This window comes from Schistosoma haematobium, chromosome 2 (assembly GCF_000699445.3).
Source record: "Schistosoma haematobium chromosome 2, whole genome shotgun sequence".
Taxonomy (NCBI): Eukaryota; Metazoa; Platyhelminthes; class Trematoda; order Strigeidida; family Schistosomatidae; genus Schistosoma; species Schistosoma haematobium.
This window is the reverse complement of record NC_067197.1, coordinates 40009694-40034514: the sequence shown is the minus strand read 5'-3', so window position 1 is coordinate 40034514 and position 24821 is coordinate 40009694. Positions and strand designations below refer to the sequence as shown.

The following is a 24821-nucleotide window of genomic DNA, read 5'->3' as shown; positions in this document are numbered from 1 at the left end:
CCTAAGATAAATATAATGGTACGAATTGTTTATAATAAACTGTAGGTCTAGAAGTTGTAGTATATGGGGTTATAATAGGTCACATAATAGGTCAAATCAGTTAGTCAAATAAATAATGTACTGGTTTCATTGAGGTTGGAGTTTACTTTTAAATTACATAATAATAGAAACAGTCTAAAAAATGTACTGGTTATTGGATATATAGTTGCACAAGATTATATTCATTTCTTCAGTATTAAACAACATTGAACATATTGCCAATAAAAAAATATTATTTGGTTAGGTGGTCAGTTTAGTTTGACAGATCCCAGGTCATTCTCTAATGATACTGTTTAATAAGATTTAAATTCATTATTGAAAGAACTACCTCTCCCATTAGAATTCTAATATATGTCATCTTGTGTTACATTGACATTGAGCCATTCAGAGGGCATCTAACCTAATTTGAGATTGATGAACTTCTTGTCGATTATCACTCACTATCTAACATCAGAAATAATGTACTGCGTGGTCAAGCCACTTTGAATGTTGTCGATCTACAACTTGATTAAAAGAAGCTCGAACAGCTCAGTAGAAACATTTCAACTTTCACGGTGGTTTGAATCTTATGAGAAACACGAACTCCTTTATGGTTTTAAATTTATAGTTTTAATAAGTAGCATCTAGCGGCAAAACGTAGGTTTAGGGCTTTTTACTAATTATGTGCAAGACTACAGCTAAATTATAAGTGTATGAAGCTCTGTCAAAACATGAACATTCGTCGGCATAGTAATCAAAACATTATTTATTGATTTATTATTTTTTCGACTACATTTACTGTCAGTTGAATTTAACATTTTAGAAAAAAATGATCCCTATAGCTTGGAGGGATTGTGTTCTAGCCGATAAAAGTTAATCAACATTATAAACTAGACAAACATGACATTATAAGTATTCAGTGATCAATCATGTGTGAATATCTCAGTTCTATGAGATGTTGTTTATGACTTAAACTGCTCAGCTATAACATTTCCAAATATGACATAGGGTGATACAGATTTTAATCTCATTTAAAGAATCAATCCCTTCAATTTGACAGATATCACTTATGGATAGGTGTCAACTAATGTAAAACGAGGTCCTTGAAACGACTCTCAACTGTATTCAACAAGATAGCTATTATCGTTGTAGCGTATCAGCTAAGCGTTAATAGTTGTTAGGCAACATTTGATCAAGCATTACATTGATCCAATTTGACAGTTAATACATTTGTTTTCTATAATTATAGAACATCATGGAGAATAAAAGAGACAAGTGATTAACTTCGTATTTTTTTCACCAATATTATTGATGTATTACTATGAATGTGTAGTGACCTACTTTTATCAAGAGAACGCGATTGGTTTAATGGAAACAATTATTATAATCAATTGTACCAGTGACTGTTTTACTGTACTTGTTTGTTTAACTATACTAAACACATCCATTATTCTTCTATTATCCTTCCGTTGATTGTGACCTTGTACGTTCTTACGTTCGCCCACTGATTCCTCTTGTATTTCTTTGGCACAATCTCGGTATTCTTTCGATACCACGAGATCGCCAACGAATATACCTCGTTACAACCTGCAACCGCCTTCTGATTTCTGGTACGCAACCTCCTTGTAGTGGTGTTCATAGTCAAACGCGACTCGACGCTACACTACAAATGTATATTTTAGTTGTAAAAATTGTTGTTGTTTTGTCTTTTCTATTCTGTACTGGTTACATTTTTATTGGGATGATTATCATTTCGATTTGTTTTTCTTTTTTCTTCACGTAAATATGTTTATTTTTGTATGTACATGCCTGAAATATACGGATAATTGAATTATAATTAAATTGGTACTTTCAAATGTTCAATAATAATAATAATATTTTAGATATATGGTAAGAAATAAGACCTATCCATATTTAAACATTGATGTAATGTCCTAGTGAAGATTAAACCATGGGTAACTTTTGAGGTCTATTAATGGACCCATATTCTGTATATATGTTCTTATTGTATTCAGTAACTAGATTACGTATATTTATATTCCTTTTATTATAAGCGTCATTTCGACCTATAGATTATCATGATACGATTTACTGTTCCTAAATTAGACTCCGTTTATTAATTACAGTCTCTCACAATCACAGCCACTTTTTGACTTGATTTTGTATAAATGTTATTTCCTATTTTATGGTGCGTTGCGGTCTGTTTGATTGGTATATAAACCAGGTATGTTTGAAATAAATTATTCGCATAGTGGAGGCTGTTATTGGCATTCTGGACTCAATTGGCAGGGCCAAGTGAACAAGGATCAATAAGGACGCTAGGCTGCTCAGACCACTCGAACGTCATTGGTTTAGCACACTACTAAGATTGAATAAGTTGTATTTCGATTGACGAATAAATCACGTAATAACTAGCCGGACTTAAAGTCACAACAATTGAATCATTGGGAAGTTGATGTTATCGATTCGAATTATTATTATTATTAATTTTGGAGTGATATAACCAAGATTTCGACTATTATCACATTTCCCTATCTATATCTTATGAATGCATTCAGAAAGTGTTTTTAAAGTGTCCTACTATTACTGTTGAAATTTTATCACAGTGTGTTGATAACTTTGAGTTGAAAGATAAGATTTGTGGTTCAATAGGATGATTTTATTGAAATTGTATTCGCTGAGATATATGGTTAAAATGCGAAGCTTTCATTGTCTTTTTAAACAAAATTATTAACATTAACTTTAGTGTCAATAGTGATTACCACTGGATAATTTGCAAACAATTAGTAACTTTGATTAATGTCATTAAATTCCACATATAATTCATAACCATGCTGTGTTAAGTGGTTGAAGGTAGTCAACAGGAAACCCTGAACCTAGGTTTCTTACCTTTTGACACTTGTCATCCAAACTAGTGGCCATATTGCAACTTTATCAACAGAACTTGATTATCGGTATATGGTTGCGGAGATTGTTGATTTGAGTGGACGCAAACACTCATGGATGACGGCTCAGTGGTCTAGGGACCAAATGTCCTGGGATCGAGTCTCGCGTGGGGGATCGTGGGTGCTCACTGCTGAGGAGCCTCCTACTAGGACGATATATATATAATGTTTGAACCTACACTGTCTACCATGGTTTTGTCCGCTTAATCCTTACACATGAAAGCATGTGTGATTTTTAAAAAAATTAGTTACTGAATAAGTGTGATAATTAGAGGTATTTGAATCCCCGAAATAACACAATAAAGGCCAAATAGAACTAAATGAGCACAAATGAACTTATTGTATTTGGAATTGCAAATCAAGTAAACTATCAAATACAAAGGAATCATTAGGTCATAAAAACCCCACAATAAGTCAATATAAAGTAATCTCTAAAAAAAAACATTGTACTTGTGAAATCTAAACTTTGTAACGTTAACAAGTAATTCTTTTTAAAACTCTAGTTTGTCAGGAATAGTTGGGTTTTCACTAGATTGTCGACTTATTTTCCGATGAACGTTATGAACTGATCGTGGATGTGTATTACCGAGGAGTTCCATATTATGACGAAACGGCCGTCTAGTGCTTCCAGATTTTCCATGGTGGTCTAGCTTCAATTGACTCATGAATTCAGCTATTAAATTAATAATAATATCCACAAAACCCCACTCTGATTGTAATGAAATAAGTTGAAATCTTTTCAGATCAAGTACTAAAATTTCATTCAGTCTCTAAATACCTCACTAATTCAATAAACATTAATTGTCCACTATCATGTCTTATTTTGATATTACTATTAATAAGTATCTGTATAGTATGTATTTGATGAAATAGGAATCTCAGATATGTCCAACAATACTTTAATATCACTGGTTGAAATCATGAGTCAATTGAAACTAGACCATCATGGAAAACCTGGAAGCACTGGACGGCCGTTTCGTCCTGGTATGGAACTCCTCAGCAGTGTGCATCCACGATCCCACACCCCGCGGGATTCGAACCAAAGACCTACTGGTTTCGCGCGCGAAATTTCTAAAAATCTCCACAAAACCCATTCTGGTAATAATACTTTAATAGCTATGAATAGATAACTTCGTGAAAATTAAACGTGGTTGTCATCTTAAGTGAAGATATTATATACTAAAAGACAATTATGTACAAACCGAAACATCACAACTGAACAAATTGGCCTTTAATTCAACTTAAGTTAACTTTCACAGAATGTGAGCCATTATTTATATTAACAACATTGTTGCAAAGAAAGCCATTTCATATTCATTATAAACTGAATCAGTTGTAACGAATCTCCAAAAATGAGTTTTCAATGACTCTCTTATTTCCATTGTACTGTTTATTGAATCTTTTATTATTTCAGATACAATTAATCGTGATTTATAGATAGCAATTTAGCTAACAAATAATAACCGTCGTTAATCTTCGCTGATTGAATCAATGGTGAGTATTAAATATGATGATATTTGTTTGACTGTTTAACTAACTGACTCATCTCTATTTGAATATAATACCGTCTTGTACATAAATGGCATTATAATCATTGTATATGAGTATTTCTTTGTTTCTTTAATCCATTTGTCTTTTATTCTCAGTTTTAGTCAAACCGCCCAATTGCTTTGTAGTTGACTCATCTGTCTGTCGTGTCAACTATGATACTTTGTTTTATTTTTAGAGAAAAATTAGTCATAATGTAGTAGTGACTGGGTAGATTTATTCTGAAGGAATAAATTTTATTTAATCATACAGGATTAAATAGGACTGTTTGCTTGAGTGGTAGTAAACTAATGAAATTAATAATATTCAAAAATGAAAAAAATATTTGAGCAAACAATTGTTTTCAATAATTTTTAGTAGATGAGACCATGAGCTAATTGAAGCTAGACCACCATGGAAAACCTGGAAGCACTAGACGGCCGTTTTGTCCTATTGTGGGACTCTCCAGCAGTGCGCATCCACGATCTCGCCCCACGCGAAGTTCGGACTCAGGACTTATCAATCTCTTGCCAGGCGCTTAACCAACTAGACCACTGAGCCGGCATCCAACGGTGTTAATGTATAACTTCAACTAATCCACAAAATTGCGCCACCGTCACCATTGTCTTCAGTGAACTGATATTTCACAACAGACCTGGTTGAACTCCACTGGTCACGACTCCTCACTAGAACTCCAGGAATGTATTTGTATCGTAACAGATGCAAACGTTCACTATTTTTAACATAGAACATTTTCAAATTCATTAGTACATGTCTTATTTTGGCCTTTGTAAAATATCACAATAATTATGGACTGATGAAATTATTGAAAACAGTTGTTCGCTCAAATATTCTTCATTTCTGAATATTCTATGGGGATTAAAGAGGAAAAAATTATTTGTAAAATCTCAGCGAATGAATTTTGAAGTAAATCCAACGTTTCGCCTGGCAATCTGGTTCAAGCTTTTCCTTGAAAAGCTTTTTCCTCTTTAATGTCTCACATTAATTCGGCGCCTAAATACTGGAAAACTATTCGATCAAATTTAGACGGAAGTTCTTATTCTATAAGGATTTTTAAACTGCTGAAATCAATAATACTTCAGATTTAAAATACTATTCGATTTAATCAGAAAAGATTGTCATTTGTTTTCTTATTTACTAGAGTTTCCTCGAAAGATTTGTACAACTTGAAGAGGATTTCTGTCATGATCCCATGCTAAATAAAAGAAACCTCGAAAACCTTGGAGTAATGCTTAAGTAAACTATCTCATACCTGTTTGAAGTTTCCCAGCTGTACACCCTCACCACTCCACGGATGATTGTTATAGCTTTTTATTCAAACATATTATTCAGGGCGTATAATATGAATTTATATGGTAACTGAAGTCTACTGAAACATAACTATTTGGATTTATGCTTCATATATACGGGGTTATTCGCAAAATAGTAAATAGGACTTTTATTTGAAAATGCTTCATACCCTTGACTGACTTTTAGCTAGATGATCGGTGGAATTCAGGATGTATTGAATAGCTGTTTACTTTCTAGTTTGGGATTCCTCGGCATTGCACACCTGTGACCCTTCCAGAGATTAAACATATGATCTTCGGGCCTCATTAGTGAATGTACCACCTTAAAACTACTAAGTTTGAATAACATATTTATAGTTAATTAACTTTCAATTTACGAACGGTAAAAGATGTAATAATAATTAATGGGTCAAACGAATGTGTACACTTAGAACTATATTTATAAAAACATGAACGAACTGTTGGACAAATACTCATTAAAAGCAGTACAGAAGCTATCTCAGTCAAATGTAGCGACAAGTTTCACATTTCCAGTATGAAAAATCACTTGATCTTGCAATTTTCTGGTATTCACTACAGACTGAGTTCAGTTCGAGATTCCCAGTTCTCCAAATTAATCCCTGTTGAAATCATGGGTACACACCATGGAACCCAATATTATGAGGAGACAGATGTTTAGTTCTTCCTGGTTTTCAATGGTTTATCAACTGAGGTCAATCTTTGAAAATATTTCATTAACAAATTACAACAATTTCCCACCCCTCTTTATCAATAATTTCATGACTGTTCAGAATTCAAAGCTATATATTTGTTAAATGAACTAAAACGGTAAGTTTCTATACATTCAATTGCTTATCTTATTCAATGTATGTATATCTGTGTTTTATTGGGTTTGAAAAATTGAAATTAGAGTGTTATGAATAGTGACCTACTTTTTCAGTAATCACGACACAATGAAAGTTGTAGATATGAAAATACACTTAAGATTTTATAAACTTTTTATCCACTAAATAAGTCTAAAAAAATAATTATTGAAGAGTTAAAAACAAATTAAAAGTACATACGTGACTAATAAATCATGAGCAAACATAGTTTGATGGGATTACATAGTAACGTTATCCTACAAGTGATGAGTGAGATCCCCGCGAGCGGGATCGTGGATGCGCACTGCTGAGGAGTCCCACAATGGGACGAAATGGCCATCCAGTGCTTCCAGGTTTCTAAAGGTGGTCAAACATAAATCGGTTCATGATTTCAATCAAAAACTTAATAATCTCCACAACCCCTATACTAGTAATTAACATGTGCTCACTAGTGACTAGCTTCGTGAGGGAATTCTCGGAGTTCTAGTGAGAAGCCGTGACCAGTGGAGTTAATCCATGTCGGGCAGAGACAGGTATCTACCTCAGTACAATGGAAGATGGTCGCGCAATTTCGTGGACTGGTTGATGTTAGACACTATCACCATTAGATGCCGGCTCAGTGGTCCAGTAGGTTAAACGTTCGCGCGCGAGACCGAAGGCCTTAGGTTCGAATCTCGCGGGGTGCGGGATCGTGGATGCGCACTGCTAAGGCGTCCCACAATAGGATGAAACGGCCATCCAGTGCCTCCAGGTTTCCAAAGGTGGCCTAACGTCAATCGGTTGATGATCTCAACCAAAAACTTAATGAAAAGTAATTAGCCAATACTTCATAGAATGTAATACTTATTCAAATGATACCAGATCACAATAAGTAATCCTTTATATGAAGACTATCATCAGATGGCTATGACTTTAGTAATCAAGCAGTTTTTTTAATATTTTGGGTAACTATGCAAGAATATGGCTTCATGTCTTAGTTTGTGTCAATGTTTAATCTAATTATAATGAGTGAAGTAGTTTAGGGAGTTGATCATCTTTCTTATCATAAGATTTGTATCAGATCGGGTAAAGAAATTCTAATAGACGGATTCTTTTTAAAATTTTTGTTGATTATATTGTCTAGAAAAACAATAAAGTTTTTACGATTACACCACCCAGATCAAAGAAAAATAACTTCACTATGAGGATTTTAATTGGGACTAAGTTGGAAGAAAAATATTTATGTTAAACACTACATTATTTCTACGTGGTGTAATTAATTATAATGAATGATTATAACTTTGGAATATTTGTCATAATTCAGTCTAATTAAGTTAAGTGTTGAAAGAAGTTAGATAAATGATGTTTTTCTTGCATTAATTTGCTTATGGCTATAAAATTTAAGCAATTCGGCTTGGTGAGTAGAATCAGATTAGCAATCATTTATCAAGGATAGTATTTGGTTATGAACTGGTGACTAATTTAAATCCTTTTAGAGATCAACCAAGTATTTGACAGCCTAAAAGTAGTATATCTGACTGTAAACCTAATTTATATTAGTTTTAACTTACGGGCGAGAATAAATTTCTTTAAAAGAAACATATATTATATGTACATCATTAGTTAGTTACTCAATGATCAATTCATACACATAGAGAATGTTTCGGTTGATAAGTTGACGGTCAATACCTGAAGTTTAGAATACTATCAGTAAACTTATAAACTAATTACTAAGATCAGCAATGAACGAATGATTGTGAAGGATAACATTTTATTGTTAACAGTTGCTCATATGGAAGAGAAATTGTTTCCAGCAGTACGAGTTTACAGAAAGTTTATTTATTAATGACAGTAATAAACAGAATCGTTACCTCTTATTGGTATACTCCTCATTATATTCTGAAACGCCAGCTGTCCATGTAAAATCACAAGTCAACAGAGCTGAGATACGAAGAAATCGAACCAGATTCCGCGCATGAGTGCTAAGTACGAGAACTTCGATAAGAACCAACTATAGTCTCAATACCCCAACTTCGTTGGAAGAAAATTTTCTCAAATAATTGTCTCTGTAATCGTAAATTATCTTCATGGTGAGATGCAGATTCGTTACCGAAGGAATACCTAAGTAGTATTTATCAACAAACTTACTTGATTTCAGATAAGACAGGTTCAGTTAATAATAGTGAGCGATATCCAAAGTCAACAGGTAAAGGCACACAGACTTTCGAAAATGGACGAAAAACTTTTTTGGGGTCTGATAAACAGGGTTGTAGCCAAGGTACAAATTTGGTAAGAAATTACTGGGAAGTGGATGCAGAGACCAAATGTACAGAAAAAAATGTAGAAAGAATGATAGAATACTGGAATAATTGATAACAGACCAGTTTAGTATCGCAAATATTTAAATAATAAATACGAACGAAAAGATAAACGTCTCCGAGAAGCACTAGACATCCAGATAGTATTTAAGACCTCACTGGAGATCAAACCTAAGGGTTTCAGATCTTGCGATGAGCGCTTGGTCTTTAGAAAACTTATCAGGTATCAAATAGTTTACATATCTAACTTCAGTTAATTAGAGATAATGTGCATCCATTTTTCAATGCCATCGATTGGTTTAGGTCAAGATATCTTTACAGTTCCTAATGGTACTTGTCCTTTCACTAAATAGTATGAAATAAAGAGATGGGTAATTAGATTAGAGGATTACATATAACAAAAATTAGACAAGTCAAACATGGAAGTAAGTAAACACCTATGACTCCGGGAGATAATTACAGCAAGTATGTAAGGTCTTTCTTTAAATCATACGGCTGAGATTATCCAAATTTTTGATTTGTGAACATTTATATTAAATCTGACATCTTCTGTTTATTTAAAAACAGATAGCTTGGTGATTTTAAAAAATGTCAACATGAGAAGTGTTACACAAATTGAATAATTTTTGTACACTGAAATAGCAACATCACAATATAAGAGATAAAGGAACAATGAGTGAAATAGGTAACTTATAATATCTCTCAAAGATGGAGGGAATGACAAATCATGCTTTCAACTCACGAACCTTATCGGTCACTAAGATCTCAGGTTGAAAATTAAAACCTAAGGGTTGATAAGCGTTAACAATTATACGTCATTAACTAAGAAATATATTGGAAACAATGATTGTCATAGAATGAAGAGAAAAATATTTATCTCAGGTCATGTTACAAAGGATATCAGCTATGCGAATTTGAATAATATATTGGTAAAAACTTGACATTGATACTGAGCATACTATTTCATAGGTGAAACTCAAAAGTATTACGATTTTTTAAGTTCATTTATTGTGCGTTTTGGAACATAATAGCAGAAAGCATACTCATCAATATTAAAAACAAATAAAAAGTGTATTTACACTTCACTAAAAGCTCCGAAATGAAAATGTACTTTTGATGTTTGAGGAAGAGTAATAGTACTATTACTACTTTCATTTGACGGTTATTGTTATGTCCTTTGGTCTGTCTACCCACTCTTGGTGCTGAGGATACTTATTTAATCCAGATTAAGACCTTGGCGCGATAGGCTGACCGACCTGACCTTGAGGCTAGTATGCGTGAGTTCGAAATGGGGTAGAGAGAATACTATTCTATCACCTGACTGGCTGACAAGCACGCGAGTGAGAGAAGACAAGACAACTGGAATACTACTTGATCTATTCCTGATATCCTGGTTTCAGTTCAGTTCGGATTAGTGTAAAAAGGTACATGAATAAATAAGTGAATAACCCGACCACAATGTACGATAATTAGGAAAAGCTGGGATTTAGAGTAGAAAATAGGGTGCAAAATACTGTTTAAATTACAATAGCTTCGGAACGAAAAAGGGTATGGCAATGAATCATACATCGGACAAAAGCTTATGTTCTGTAGAATAGATTAGGGACAAAATTAAATGTCAATGTTTTACAAGCTTTGAATAAAATGGAGTAACGTCCCGAAAATAGCTTTCGTAGTTTGTCAGGGCTTCTTGTTTTCCTGTTCACAACAGTTATGAATGAACCATGTCAACGATATATACACATTGAATTATTAGTTATTGAACGTCGACTACTCCTCATTGTATACACTCAAATTTATTCACTGAATGAACGTTTAAAATGATATATTTATTTCACTATCATTTTTGATGTCATATCAATCCGTGGTTGATAGATAAATTAGTCTTCATACACATTCTTGTATAACAGTCTTGTTTCGTAGAAGTTATACAGTTAGCGGTATATAAGCATTTTGTTAAAACATTACACATTTATTACTGTAATGCCAAACGAAGGATTTTAAACTTCAAAAAATCTATGAGCCACTTCTTCCTGGTAAATAACAACACGTATGAATTCCTTTGCAAATCAGCTTCTTGACTGATAATACTCGATATGTGAAAAGAAAGTTAATTAAATGTCTTCAACTTTGAGTTCTGATTTAACCAGTTTACATTGTCATCATTATAACACGAAGATAGAAAGTTACTAGCAACAGAATCCAGGACACAAGTTTCGTCCTATTTGGGACACATCAGTTAAATTCCACTAGCTACTGTACATATTTACTTAAAATACTTGCGATACGACAGTAATATCAAGGCAGTTCGTTCGAAATGCAAATATATCAAAAGAGACTTAAAATTCAGACCTTAACAACAACAACATGAATAGATAATACTGTAAGACAAAGTTTTAGAAACTTCGCGTCCAAGATACACATAGATAATTATCACCTCATCAACCCAATATAATTTCCAAAATCAAAGATTCATCACATTCAATAGTTCTATGTCAAATAATTATACATGTTTATTTGGAAGGCTGTAGAAAGAATTCAATGATTTCATCGTCATAGGCTATCTCAACAACAATTAATTCATATAAACCAATGGAATCCCGTATAAATTTGAGCGTCAAAATGATTGGCTAAAAAGATTATTATTGACAATTCTGTCTCATGATTGGTTTTTAATCCATGAAAGAAACATGATTTACAAAAACGGACTAAGTTTTCATAAATTTTATCAAGTGTTCCTCCTTTGGTGATACAAATGCAATTACAACCTCCAGCTTATGAAAGTCTTGCAGCTGTAGACAATATGATTGGTGATGATAATTCAAATAGTAATGTGGAACAAGGAATTATTCATCCAGTTAGACGACGACCATTTGGTAAATCTCTGCGTAATCGATTGAATCATATTGTCAGTATGTATATACCCGGAAATAATCCTATAGAAAACCGTTTAGTCGGTATTGATGAGACAACAGATCATACAGGATTATTATCTTCTAACGAAAGTAAATTAGGATTTCCTTCTACGAAAGATGATGAATTATATGATATAAAGTTAATTTATCCAGGTGATCAATTAATCAAAGGTATTCTTCGCTATGCTAGTCTACCAGATACATTTTCGCCTAATGAATCTCCAAAAATCACATGTCTAGCTGCAGATCATAAAATAATTTATATTGGATTAGAAAATCTACCATATATATTTCTAATTTCTGTTGAGTCAAGTGATTGGAATGATCAAAATTATCATAAATTTGAAAGTAATCATTACAAGGGTTGTTTACATCTTCATTCTTCTGGAGTTGGAAATATTTTACCTCATGAATTATGTGCTCATTCTACTAAAACTAATCATGCTTTCCTCTACATCGTTGGAACTATACAAACTGATAATATGAAAGAAGAAAAGAAATGGATTTTGGCAAAATTTGATTTGAATGGTCAACAAATTGCTCGTAGTCGTACTTATTCATATCAACGTTATTCTGGTTTATCTGTAGACACTAATGATGATCATTTATTGCTTGCTTGTCCTTCAATCAATGAAGTAAATTCATCGAATATTGATTCGCCAGGACAAATATGTAAGTTAACCCCAGGATTTGAACGTCGAGTATTCTCTATTACAATGGGTAAAGAGTCTGTTTTCTATAAACCAAATTATGTAACACAAGAAACAGCTGGTCATTGTTGTTGGGCTTCTGTTGAACGTATCCTTTATTCTACAGAAAATACAGAAAATATTTATCAACCTACAAGAAGACTTTTAGCATTTCCTGGACGTCAACCTATTGGTGAATTAAAACAAAGTGCACGTGAATGGTTACATGCTTATTCATGGGATTTTGCTGATTTGAGACCAGGTAGAATAACTGCTTTCGATGCTGATCGTTTATTGGTGATTGATGCAGAGAATGGAACACTTTCTTATATTACTTGGGTAAATAATGAAGAGAAACCGAACTTGTATCGTATTACCCGTCCATCAACGAAACCTATACGTCTACTATATTCAACATACAATTCGAAATGTTTATCCAATGAATCAAGTAAAAATGTTGCCTATTTTGTAGCTGGTTCTAGTATATTCTCTTTTGCATTTTGCTCCAATACTTGTACAACAACAACAACAACAAATAATGATAATACTACTATTAACAACAATCACACAAGTAATAACATCAGTCACGCATAAATCATTCACTTTTTTTGTCGGTCACCATTTATTTCAAATTTCTTCCTTGTCATCATCAGTTTATTTGTATAGTTTTAATGATAATATTCATGAAATCTTATAAGAACAGACCCAATTGAAATTTATACAGTTATAAAAATATTAATGTATATGTGTGAGTGTTTCATTGATCATTGCACCAAAATTTCAATGTTCAATGACATTGTTTGTTTTACACAATTTATAATGACTATGTTGATTATTCTCATTAATTGATTATCATTTTCAAGGTTAATTTCTTCTTTTAAATGGTTCAATGTTTCCATCTTTTTATTTTCTACGAAGTGCACATTACTTTCATTTATTTTTCCGCTTGTTTATTAGAAACAAATTCTATGTATATCCATATCACATGAAGTGACATGTAACTTCCAATAATAATTTGATGTAATATCCATCAAAGAAAATGTCAGCCTTTCAAAAAAAAAGAAGAAATAAACGAATCTAAATAGATTGTTAAAGATGACCAAAGCTTTGGAGTTTAATTTAAACAAAGAAATGTTGGATTTATGGACAGGACTTTCTTTTAAATCATCACCTTTCTTTTAATGATGAAATCGAAAAAAGGAAACAAATGACCTATTATTACTAATAGTAATAATAACAAGAAGATAGAGTTAATCATTGGAAATGAAGGGGAACAATTACTTACTACAACTGTCTCAATTCTTGTTAATGTCATTTATAATTCTTCTTCTTTTCTTGTTTAAAGGAAAATAACATTCTTTTCATGATTACCATACTTGTTTCTTTATTACACATTTTGTATTCGTTATTTGTATTGTTGTTTTTGTTTTTTTCTAAATAGTATCTGCTTTGATAACGTTTCGAAATTGAATATAATCTCTATATAGAACTGCACAGATGTTTAGTTTCATATGTGTGTGAGTATAAATGAGGGCTTGTTTGGATATATTTATTGATATTTCTATGATCGATGAACACCGGTTCTATATACTTTAGTTATATTAAGTCAGTCAATTACTCAGTAACAACGAAGAACTTCGTACGTACGTACATCATACAACATTAGCACAGAGATACAATTATCGATTCAAATCCCGTAGTGGTAGAGATAGTAAGAGTATAAGCAGTAATCGGAAAGATTAGGGTTTTAAGATGTTCAAGGAGTATAATACAGCGAAATAAATTTGGAAAGAGAAAAAAAGAGACAAGGAGGAGGCAGGAGATCAAAATTTGGGAGAACACAAAGAGTGTATGCACCTGCGCCATCGCAAACGATTTTGAGCCATGTCATTCAGGGTCTCTAACCATCGGTTGCTATCATCTCGCTGTCCCCAACCAGATAGTCTACACCTACCAACATGACTCAGTCTACTTGTCAGTGACTTCATGGATTTGTGCCATGTTTTAGTCTGGCCACCCATAGTTTTCTTCCAAACTACTCCTACTCCATAAAACATTGCACAGTCATATTAAATGAAATTCGATTACTCAAATACTAAATGGAAGTAATTAGCATTGGAGTTCGTAATGTAAAAAGTCAACTCATTTTACTTTACACTTCGAAGAGTTGTTTGTCAAAGTATTTGATTTCGTTTGAAACTCAATTCCTGTCATTCGTAATTAGAAATTTAATTAGCTGGCTGATACTAGAAGACTTATTCTATTGGTTGTCAGGATCTTCTCATTTGCTTTTAGCAGTGCAACTGATCAATCTCGTTCCAACAGATCATCTTCCTAAGTGGATTAACACAATGTTACCATCAAGTCAAAAACATTATAAACAAAGTTGAATGATGACTAACAGCGAAATTCAGAATATGAGTTTCGTCTTGTTAATGACTCGTCCAATAGACATACCTACATCCGAGTTCATGCTCACTCTAGTACACCAAGACACTACCATTCACTTCAAACACCATCTCGTTATCCCGTCAACTACTCAGTTCAGATAATCAATGACTTGTGTAATGCTGTGAATTCCAGTTCATTTGTATCTATTTTTCAAATGTGTGTTTCTGAACAATTTATCAACACACATTTGAGTAACTAGAATTGTTGAGATCTTCCTGCGACAGAAACAAACATACTGAATGTTACAGAATAAAATCAAATGTTTAATGAAAGTGACATTCTAATAAGGCAACAACCAACCACTCGATGAACGGAGGAATGATGGGAAGTGTCGGATACGACAAACTGAATGGGAGTTATGCATAGTTTCAGCCTTAGTCACATAGTCGAATAGATGTTAATTATTATCGTTCTCCGAACTTTCAGTATTGATTTGTGTAATTCAATAAATCAATGTTTTCATATGATGCACAAGCTCATAAATGTAACTTTAGAAAATAACAAGTTTGTACATGTTTGTTCTATTGATTTTACAAAATCTGAATATCTACTGAAGGTGACTCATTTCCACCGTTGTGTGTTCGTTGCATTCTCATCATTTTCTGAGTTGAACTAATTGAACAACATTTGCGTGTGTTATTTCCACAATCTAGTATGTAGATCGCAGTGAATTGAGTTTTGGAGTAATTCTGCCTGACACTACACCTATATCGGATGGTGATTATTTTGAAGATGTTGATTTTGTAGTTTCACATCATGGACAGGAATTAACTAGGAAATTGTTGAGAAGCAGTAATGGAAAGGCATATGTTTGATACTGGTACGGTTTGCTGAAGAATGTGAATGGAAGATGTTAAGTGTTATTGAAGAATGGTGTGGATGGCCAAACCAAATCATGTCATTAGTCCATGATGTTGCGAACCGTTAAAATGATGCGTATAAGTAGGTGCAGACTACCTGCTCGATTATCGTAATGAATGGTTAGAGACTGTAAATGACATCACTGAAAGTCGATAATAATGTTGCACAAGCATTTACTCATCGTTTTCTCTTAGATTTGTACTTTCTAAATCGTCCATGAATTGTCTCGTCATAGTTTCTTCTCGAATTGTATGTGGGATGTCTAATCTTCTCTATTATCATTATTAGTTATGTTTCTACATCTCCTAATCTGTGAGTTCGTTTGATTATTTCATGTCACTTTGCCAATTGGATGTGTCAACTTGAGAAGTTCTACAAATGTGTCAGGTTCTACTTCATTTTGATCGATTGATATTATTGCACATTTGTATTAATACATCTTTATTCGATCACTGAATGAAGTGATAATTGTGAGTAGTGATTGACTGATATAAACGTTTGTTTCTAGATTAGGATGTGATACATGTAAACTATTAGTTTTGTGTAATTATGAATCAATAATTGTTGTTTTCATAGTTTTTTTCTAGTGTTCATATATTACCTGTTAATTGACCTTTATATGGATTGTATTATTTACAACACTTGACCTAGAATGATGAATGATCTGAAAATAGAGTAGAGAAAATGAACTGATAGGATTGTTATTAATAATGTTATCATTTTAACTGAATTGATTGAACAAACTTATGCAAATTATTGTATACTCAATTAAATGTTCGTTAGTCTCAATTCGATGTCACATATTTCTAGCCTCAAGGTTTAACTAGTTATCCTCTCGTTTCAAGGTCTTAACTTATATTGAGACAAGTTCTTTCCAGTATATTTTCAGGTAGACAGATCAAGGACTTAATAGTTACTTTATCCTGATTAACGTCATTGAAAACACAGTGTCATAAAATTTTACCTATAAGAACTTCAAGAAATAAGTGTCATAACAATTCACAATGATCTTTTGGATAACTGTTTAATGTGGTGATTTATATGATACCTTTCAGAAAACGAAACAGTTGTTTTACATTACTTTAGCGTAGATCCATATTGTACACTTATTCAGTCTTATTATGAAATCGAAGTCAGTGCTTTCTCAAGTTTCAAGGAAAAATTCGTTCTCATTCATTTACTCATTGCAAACATATGGAATAAACAAAAGTTACAAATATTTGGGTAGGATTATTTTCATAAGATAGAACATTACATGTTCGACTGTTTCACATCATAGTGATTACGCGCACACACACACACACATACATACATACAAATATACACTACTTTCACACCAAAGTAATCATATGATTAATTAGAATAAAAGGAAACCTAACAAATTGTGTAAAACTTGTTTAAAATCTGTCGTAGGCAGACCGAGTATTGAAATTCAATCGTTTTATTCATGTGAGTTAACAAGATCCATTATATTGGTATACATTGTATTGATTATCTAACACAAAAACCACAATAGTAAACGATCACAATTTATGATGAGGATCACATGAAAAAGTAAAGTTGAACTCAAGTTACTTAATCAGTTTTCAGACGTTTGACAGTTAATTTCGGAGAAATGCAATGTCTTATGAATAATAACTAATGCATACAATTGGCAAATTACAAACCAAGGGGAAACATTTGTCGATTTCTCTTTCATTTTCAGTAATTCTTCAAATGATCTGTATATGGTTGTGATTAAAATCGTCATACTAATCGAATTCATCTTCACAAAACTTAGTATATAAAACTTACCAGTTATTACTTTCTTCAACCTGGGAGTGTGACCGAATAGTCCAACTGTGGTCAGCTGCTTTAGATTAGTCACACAGTCTTTTTGTAAGTGGTTCTTGATATATTAGCTGCACAATTTTCAGACTTTATCACTAGCAATGGGAACTTATGGGGGCTTATAAAATGGGTCATTTCAATAGTTAACCTTTTCCAACCCTCGTTTTCCATTGTGAAAAGATGGCATCTCTGTAAGTTCTAGTTGTCTGGGGGCAGTATATCAATGTTATAACACCTCTGAACAGCCAACAGTATAACCTCAACCTTGAACCTTAAGTTTGCTACTTTTAATCTTATCACTCCACAACCAACCTGTTTAGAGTGGTAGGACCTTCACGAATGAGCATTCCAACGAATATATCTCGATCGGATCATCATGATATGAAAATTCGACCACTAGATTAAGAAAACAGTTGTGATCGGCATAATGGAATGAGTATTTTTAATCTATTAGCTATGAACATAATATTTTGTACTAAAGTTTTAAAATAATCAATATAGGGTTGTTGAGCTTATTAGGTTTTTGATTGAGATCATGAATTGATTGATCTTAGACCACCATTGAAAACCTGGAAGCACTGGACGGCTATTTCGTCCTATTGTGAGACGCCTCAGCAGGACGCATTGACGATTTGATTTTCAACAGAAATCAGGAAATCAATGTATAATAATCACTAATAGAAATTTCAAATGAAGAAGTCATAAAAAATTTGACTGAATCCATCATTTATTCTTCCGATTGAAATAATTAATATGTTGACCTAATTATATGATTATGATCTATTTGTTAGACGGAAGTCTAGGCAGTAATAAATGATTAATTGTATTATTATTATTATTACCTACTGTCAGATTGAATTTTCGGAGTAATTATGTCCTATAAACTTAGAAAATGTATGATAACTACTAAAAATTTTATCCTTAAATTACTGAACAAACTAACTATATTCGGACATAGAATGTGAATTATAGTTGTTTCTAGAGTCCTCCAAATATTATTATTATATTCGCGTTTTATGGAATATTTTACCATCTAACTAGTTATCTACATAAGTGAAATGACCTAAAGGCTGTATGAACACTAAGTAGAATTCACTTAATATAAGCCATGATAGTTAAGGTGTTTTTAATGTAAGATAATTTTCTTTTCGCATATTCATCTACTTTGATTGACTTACGATCGGTAGGAATTCCGTCAATGTGATCCTCTGATCTTTTTTTTAGTTCATTAATATAATCTACTTCTAATAAGTTGGTTAAACATTATCTTTTTTTTAAAAGAAATTTCTTTAAATATATATCTTCTTACTGTTGTTTCGTTCGAATGACTTGGAATTATCGATCACTTTTGTTAAGGTCTTGATTCTATTCAAACAGATAGCTGTTATCCTTTTCTAATTCTTGATGAACACACAGCAAAGTTTTAAAACGATATTTCGTGAACGACACATTGTGTACTTGAAGTCTTAGACACTGGTAATTTGACGGTATCCCAGATCCCAGAATTTTCAAACTCTGAGCAGAAAATAAAATCAGGAAAGTATGGTAGAAGCTGTAGTGTCAGTTATTATGTTAAGCCCATATACTTTATTCTAACTTTCGGACAGCCCAATCTATTCATTCTACTTGAGTCATATTTTGACCTTGTTAATTATTCACTTATCAATCTTGACTACTTTTATATGAGCGTATATGTGTGTACACTTCATATCTCATGTCTCATCATCACATGCCTGTAGTTTATTTTGTCTGCCTATAAATATTGCGTAACGCCTGGCTAGAAATGAATTGGCTTACCAGCCATCTCCCCTGAGCGTAATTTTGCTTTGTTCTATTACATTCACTTTACATACAAAATATATGTATTCAAAGGCCATTCTCGTTAATTGACTTATCTAAATTCCGTTATTGACTAACGTGATTTAAGTCGATAATTATATACGAGGATAGGTGATAACAAGCATTCGTACAATCTAAATGGAGTCAGATCCACGAGCCACCTAAATTGGTGAGCCCATTCGGCAAAATCGTTCGATCTAAATGAGAACAAAATTACGGGCCCCATTAGAAAGCTTTCTTTTGAGGCGTAGTTTGCATACAGAAAATGAAGCTATTCATAGGATTAAGAACGACACTGAGACACTAGAAACATCTGAGATACATCTTACATTGGCAAAAAAATATCCGATAACTATTCAACCAATATAACAAATAATAATTCACCATCTGGAATTTTCATAAACACTTCCAAAGAGCGGTAACTGAGCGAAACATACTCAAAAAATCATCCCAGCTTCTGATGAAGTTTTTGAGAAATTATCATGTGCTTCCAACATTAGTAATCTATCTAACTAAATATCGACTAATTTACATTTCATGCGTATTCATAGGTAGACTGAGTCCGATTGGGATATATAGCTAGTGACTTTATATACTATGTGAATAATGCATTTAATTATTATAGCTAGCCCATAAACTCATCTGAATTTCCTCTTTTTAAGAGTATATGGGGGTGGCTAAACCAAACTTAATTTGTAAATAAGTTTTATAATTATTTGTAATTCTTCATAATTCTATTCAATCTGTACAAACACTATAATGATTAAGGAATTTCGTTGAATTAAACACTATGTTCCTGTACGTCATTCTCATGTCACACTGGTTACTGTGCAAAAATATACACATTCCCAACCACACCTCGTTCTGACTTTATTGGCTACCGTTTATTTAACTGTTTACTAATAATCCTGTTCAACAAGATTTAGCTCGTGTTACATAACATGTTCCTTTTCAATTACAAACGAACACTTTTGATTTATATTTGACATTCTTTGGGATTATTATTCTTCAGATTTTTATCGGTTTTCCACAAGTATCTAAGATTAATTCGAAATGATGAGATATAGGTAGAAACAACAACGCACCCTCGAAATTCTAGTGAACTTAACCACATAATCATTATTGTATAGACAGTATACAGATACCGTATATAGGTTCACATCATATATCAATAGTCAACCGATAATAATTCATTTCTACCTAATCACATTGGAGACATTCTTTATCAGCTCACAGAAATGTTTATAAAATTGATTTCAAACATAAGTTTCAGATCTCAATTAATCATTGCTAATCAATCTTGTCAGCTCTACAAGTATTCTGATGGATCAAACAACAAATTCTTGATAGTTCATATGTGTTATTTTTTACAAGTACAATGATTAATAAATGTCGAGTGAACAGCATACAACATGTAAGTAACATTATGCTTTAGATTAAAGAAAATACTGTCATAAGATTAAGCAAACAACTGGAAATAAAATTTGGTGCTAGATTGTTGCATAATCTTCTTATATTCCCATTAGCTAATTGTCATTCATTTACAAGTATTTTCGATCAGTTTTGTACCTTTTTTCATTGCCTGATATACATAACACATGAATTTTATTTACAAACGTCTGTTTTTTCAAAGAATTGATTCATAGAAAACCTTAACAACAACCATTATAAGCAATGATGGATAGTGGCTAGCAGTGGAATCCAGGACGTGCGTTTCATCCTATTTGGGACTCGTCAGCTGGATGTACCTGCATCTCAGAGTTGATGTTCACTCTGGGACTCGAACCCAGTACCATTCACTTCAAACGCCATCGGGTTATCCACTCAGCTACTGGGTCCTGATAGCCACCTGGATGTGCAATGGGGTGAATATAGGACGAAAATAGGATGAAACGCGCGTCCTGGATTCTACTGCTAGCCACTATCCATCATTGCTTACAAAAAGCTTGTGATTTAAGGGAATATCGAGGCATACGCACAGTATGCACATATGCCGATAACAGACTGATCAATTGCAGTACTAAATAACAATGGGAAGATACAAGCCAAACAATTCCAAGTGAACAACCATTATAATTCAACTTGAATTATGTACTAGTTAGATTAGTGATAATTTGTAAGCATCTTATAAAAACGCTCGGGGTGTTAGTCATAGTTCATATTCACAATTACATAGTTTATCAAATTTGAATTCGGATAACACTTTATGGATACATTTCTACAGTTGGAAAATCAATGAATCAGAAGTGGGAACAGGATATTTTCGAGTTCTCATTATTCTCATCATTACATACTTTGATATATAAATAACTATAAGTCGATGAAGAACACACTACTGTACTTTTATTTACTAGTGTCGAAAATAAATAATTAACAAGATTAGTTAATTAATTGATTAATTAATTAAATTACTTAATCAAATAAAAAATCAATATTTAACTAATAAATATAGATTTGTCAACATTTCACTTTTGATGTCAAAGTGATTAACGAAATATATTACTGAATTCATTTATACTGATTTTTTGAATCTACACATTGGCGTCCAGGTTTGCAACTAATCAGTCTCTTTCCAAAAGATCATCTTCCTAAGTGGATTAACACAATGTTACCATCAAGTCAAAAACATTATAAACAAAGTTGAATGATGACTAACAGCGAAATTCAGAATATGAGTTTCGTCTTGTTAATGACTCGTCCAATAGACATACCTACATCCGAGTTCATGCTCACTCTAGTACACCAAGACACTACCATTCACTTCAAACACCATCTCGTTATCCCGTCAACTACTCAGTTCAGATAATCAATGACTTGTGTAATGCTGTGAATTCCAGTTCATTTGTATCTATTTTTCAAATGTGTGTTTCTGCACAATTTATCAACACACATTTGAGTAACTAGAATTGTTGAGATCTTCCTGCGACAGAAACAAACATACTGAATGTTACAGAATAAAATCAAATGTTTAATGAAAGTGACATTCTAATAAGGCAACAACCAACCACTCGATGAACGGAGGAATGATGGGAAGTGTCGGATACGACAAACTGAATGGGAGTTATGCATAGTTTCAGCCTTAGTCACATAGTCGAATAGATGTTAATTATTATCGTTCTCCGAACTTTCAGTATTGATTTGTGTAATTCAATAAATCAATGTTTTCATATGATGCACAAGCTCATAAATGTAACTTTAGAAAATAACAAGTTTGTACATGTTTGTTCTATTGATTTTACAAAATCTGAATATCTACTGAAGGTGACTCATTTCCACCGTTGTGTGTTCGTTGCATTCTCATCATTTTCTGAGTTGAACTAATTGAACAACATTTGCGTGTGTTATTTCCACAATCTAGTATGTAGATCGCAGTGAATTGAGTTTTGGAGTAATTCTGCCTGACACTACACCTATATCGGATGGTGATTATTTTGAAGATGTTGATTTTGTAGTTTCACATCATGGACAGGAATTAACTAGGAAATTGTTGAGAAGCAGTAATGGAAAGGCATATGTTTGATACTGGTACGGTTTGCTGAAGAATGTGAATGGAAGATGTTAAGTGTTATTGAAGAATGGTGTGGATGGCCAAACCAAATCATGTCATTAGTCCATGATGTTGCGAACCGTTAAAATGATGCGTATAAGTAGGTGCAGACTACCTGCTCGATTATCGTAATGAATGGTTAGAGACTGTAAATGACATCACTGAAAGTCGATAATAATGTTGCACAAGCATTTACTCATCGTTTTCTCTTAGATTTGTACTTTCTAAATCGTCCATGAATTGTCTCGTCATAGTTTCTTCTCGAATTGTATGTTGGATGTCTAATCTTCTCTATTATCATTATTAGTTATGTTTCTACATCTCCTAATCTGTGAGTTCGTTTGATTATTTCATGTCACTTTGCCAATTGGATGTGTCAACTTGAGAAGTTCTACAAATGTGTCAGGTTCTACTTCATTTTGATCGATTGATATTATTGCACATTTGTACTAATACATCTTTATTCGATCACTGAATGCAGTGATAATTGTGAGTAGTGATTGACTGATATAAACGTTTGTTTCTAGATTAGGATGTGATACATGTAAACTATTAGTTTTGTGTAATTATGAATCAATAATTGTTGTTTTCATAGTTTTTTTCTAGTGTTCATATATTACCTGTTAATTGACCTTTATATGGATTGTATTATTTACAACACTTGACCTAGAATGATGAATGATCTGAAAATAGAGTAGAGAAAATGAACTGATAGGATTGTTATTAATAATGTTATCATTTTAACTGAATTGACTGATCAAACTAGTGTCATCAATTGTTATGTTAGTAATTATTTCATGACTATTGATTTCTATGAATGATGTATTGATAAGGTGTACAATTCAGCTGACTGAACAATGAGATTTTCATTAATCTGGTGATCATTTTACTTCATTTTCATGAACGCACTATATAGTTTGTATTTATCAATTTACAAACGAATATACTTACCAATTAATTTCATTTTCTTATGATGTTGTTCTTGTAGTAAACTAATGATGTCACTATGTTGAAGATTTCAATTCAATTCACTTTATGGCTTTTTGGTAGATTCAGTGTTTGTGTTAATTAACTGTGAATGTAAGTATTTAAATTTACACCGGCTGGTCTTATGAAATATTCTACGACTGTTGTTTGGACAACAACAACTACGACTACTACTACAACTGCTCGCACTAGTACTACTACTAATAATAATAATGACATTATTATCATTATTATCAATACTGATACTAATACTGATATTAATACTACTTCTCAGTATGTTAAAACTGAAGACTTGGAAAATGACATACTTAACGTTTCTAATTTTTCCGAATTATTATTAATGCTTTTGTATATTGATCAAAAATCTAATCTGGGAGATTTGTTTCGTTTTGATTTTAACAGTTTTCGTCCTAGAAGTAGTCATGTATCTCAGTTTTGATATTCTTATTGAGACTTGAATCCATGATCTATCACTTCAAATATTACAATTTTATTTACCGGACAATTGAGTACAGATAGCCCTCAGCCTGATTATTGTTGGGTAGGATATTTATTATGATTGCAGTATGATGATCAACATTTAATTTTAAATATTAATCAACAGCGGGAAAATACAAACTCTTTCAAATGATTGTGAACATCATACCAGTTGAGCAAGCTGTGTGGCTACTTTAAATCAGTAATCTATTGGACGATAATCTGGTATTTGGCTCCATGTTTATTAAGACGTACCTTCGTAGTA

The 24821-nt window shown here is 32.6% G+C and overlaps 1 protein-coding gene across 1 annotated transcript; it reads left to right on the top strand.

The window, feature by feature from the left end:
• Positions 1-4246: 4246 nt before the first annotated feature.
• Positions 4247-24271, top strand: MS3_00006944 (uncharacterized protein). The gene is made up of 5 exons (XM_012941687.3): positions 4247-4457; positions 5653-6628; positions 11485-13135; positions 15676-16263; positions 23499-24271. Exons 3-4 carry the CDS (start codon positions 11716-11718, stop codon positions 15828-15830), a joined length of 1575 nt encoding a protein of 524 aa, XP_012797141.2. The 5' UTR covers positions 4247-4457; positions 5653-6628; positions 11485-11715; the 3' UTR covers positions 15831-16263; positions 23499-24271.
• Positions 24272-24821: the final 550 nt, after the last annotated feature.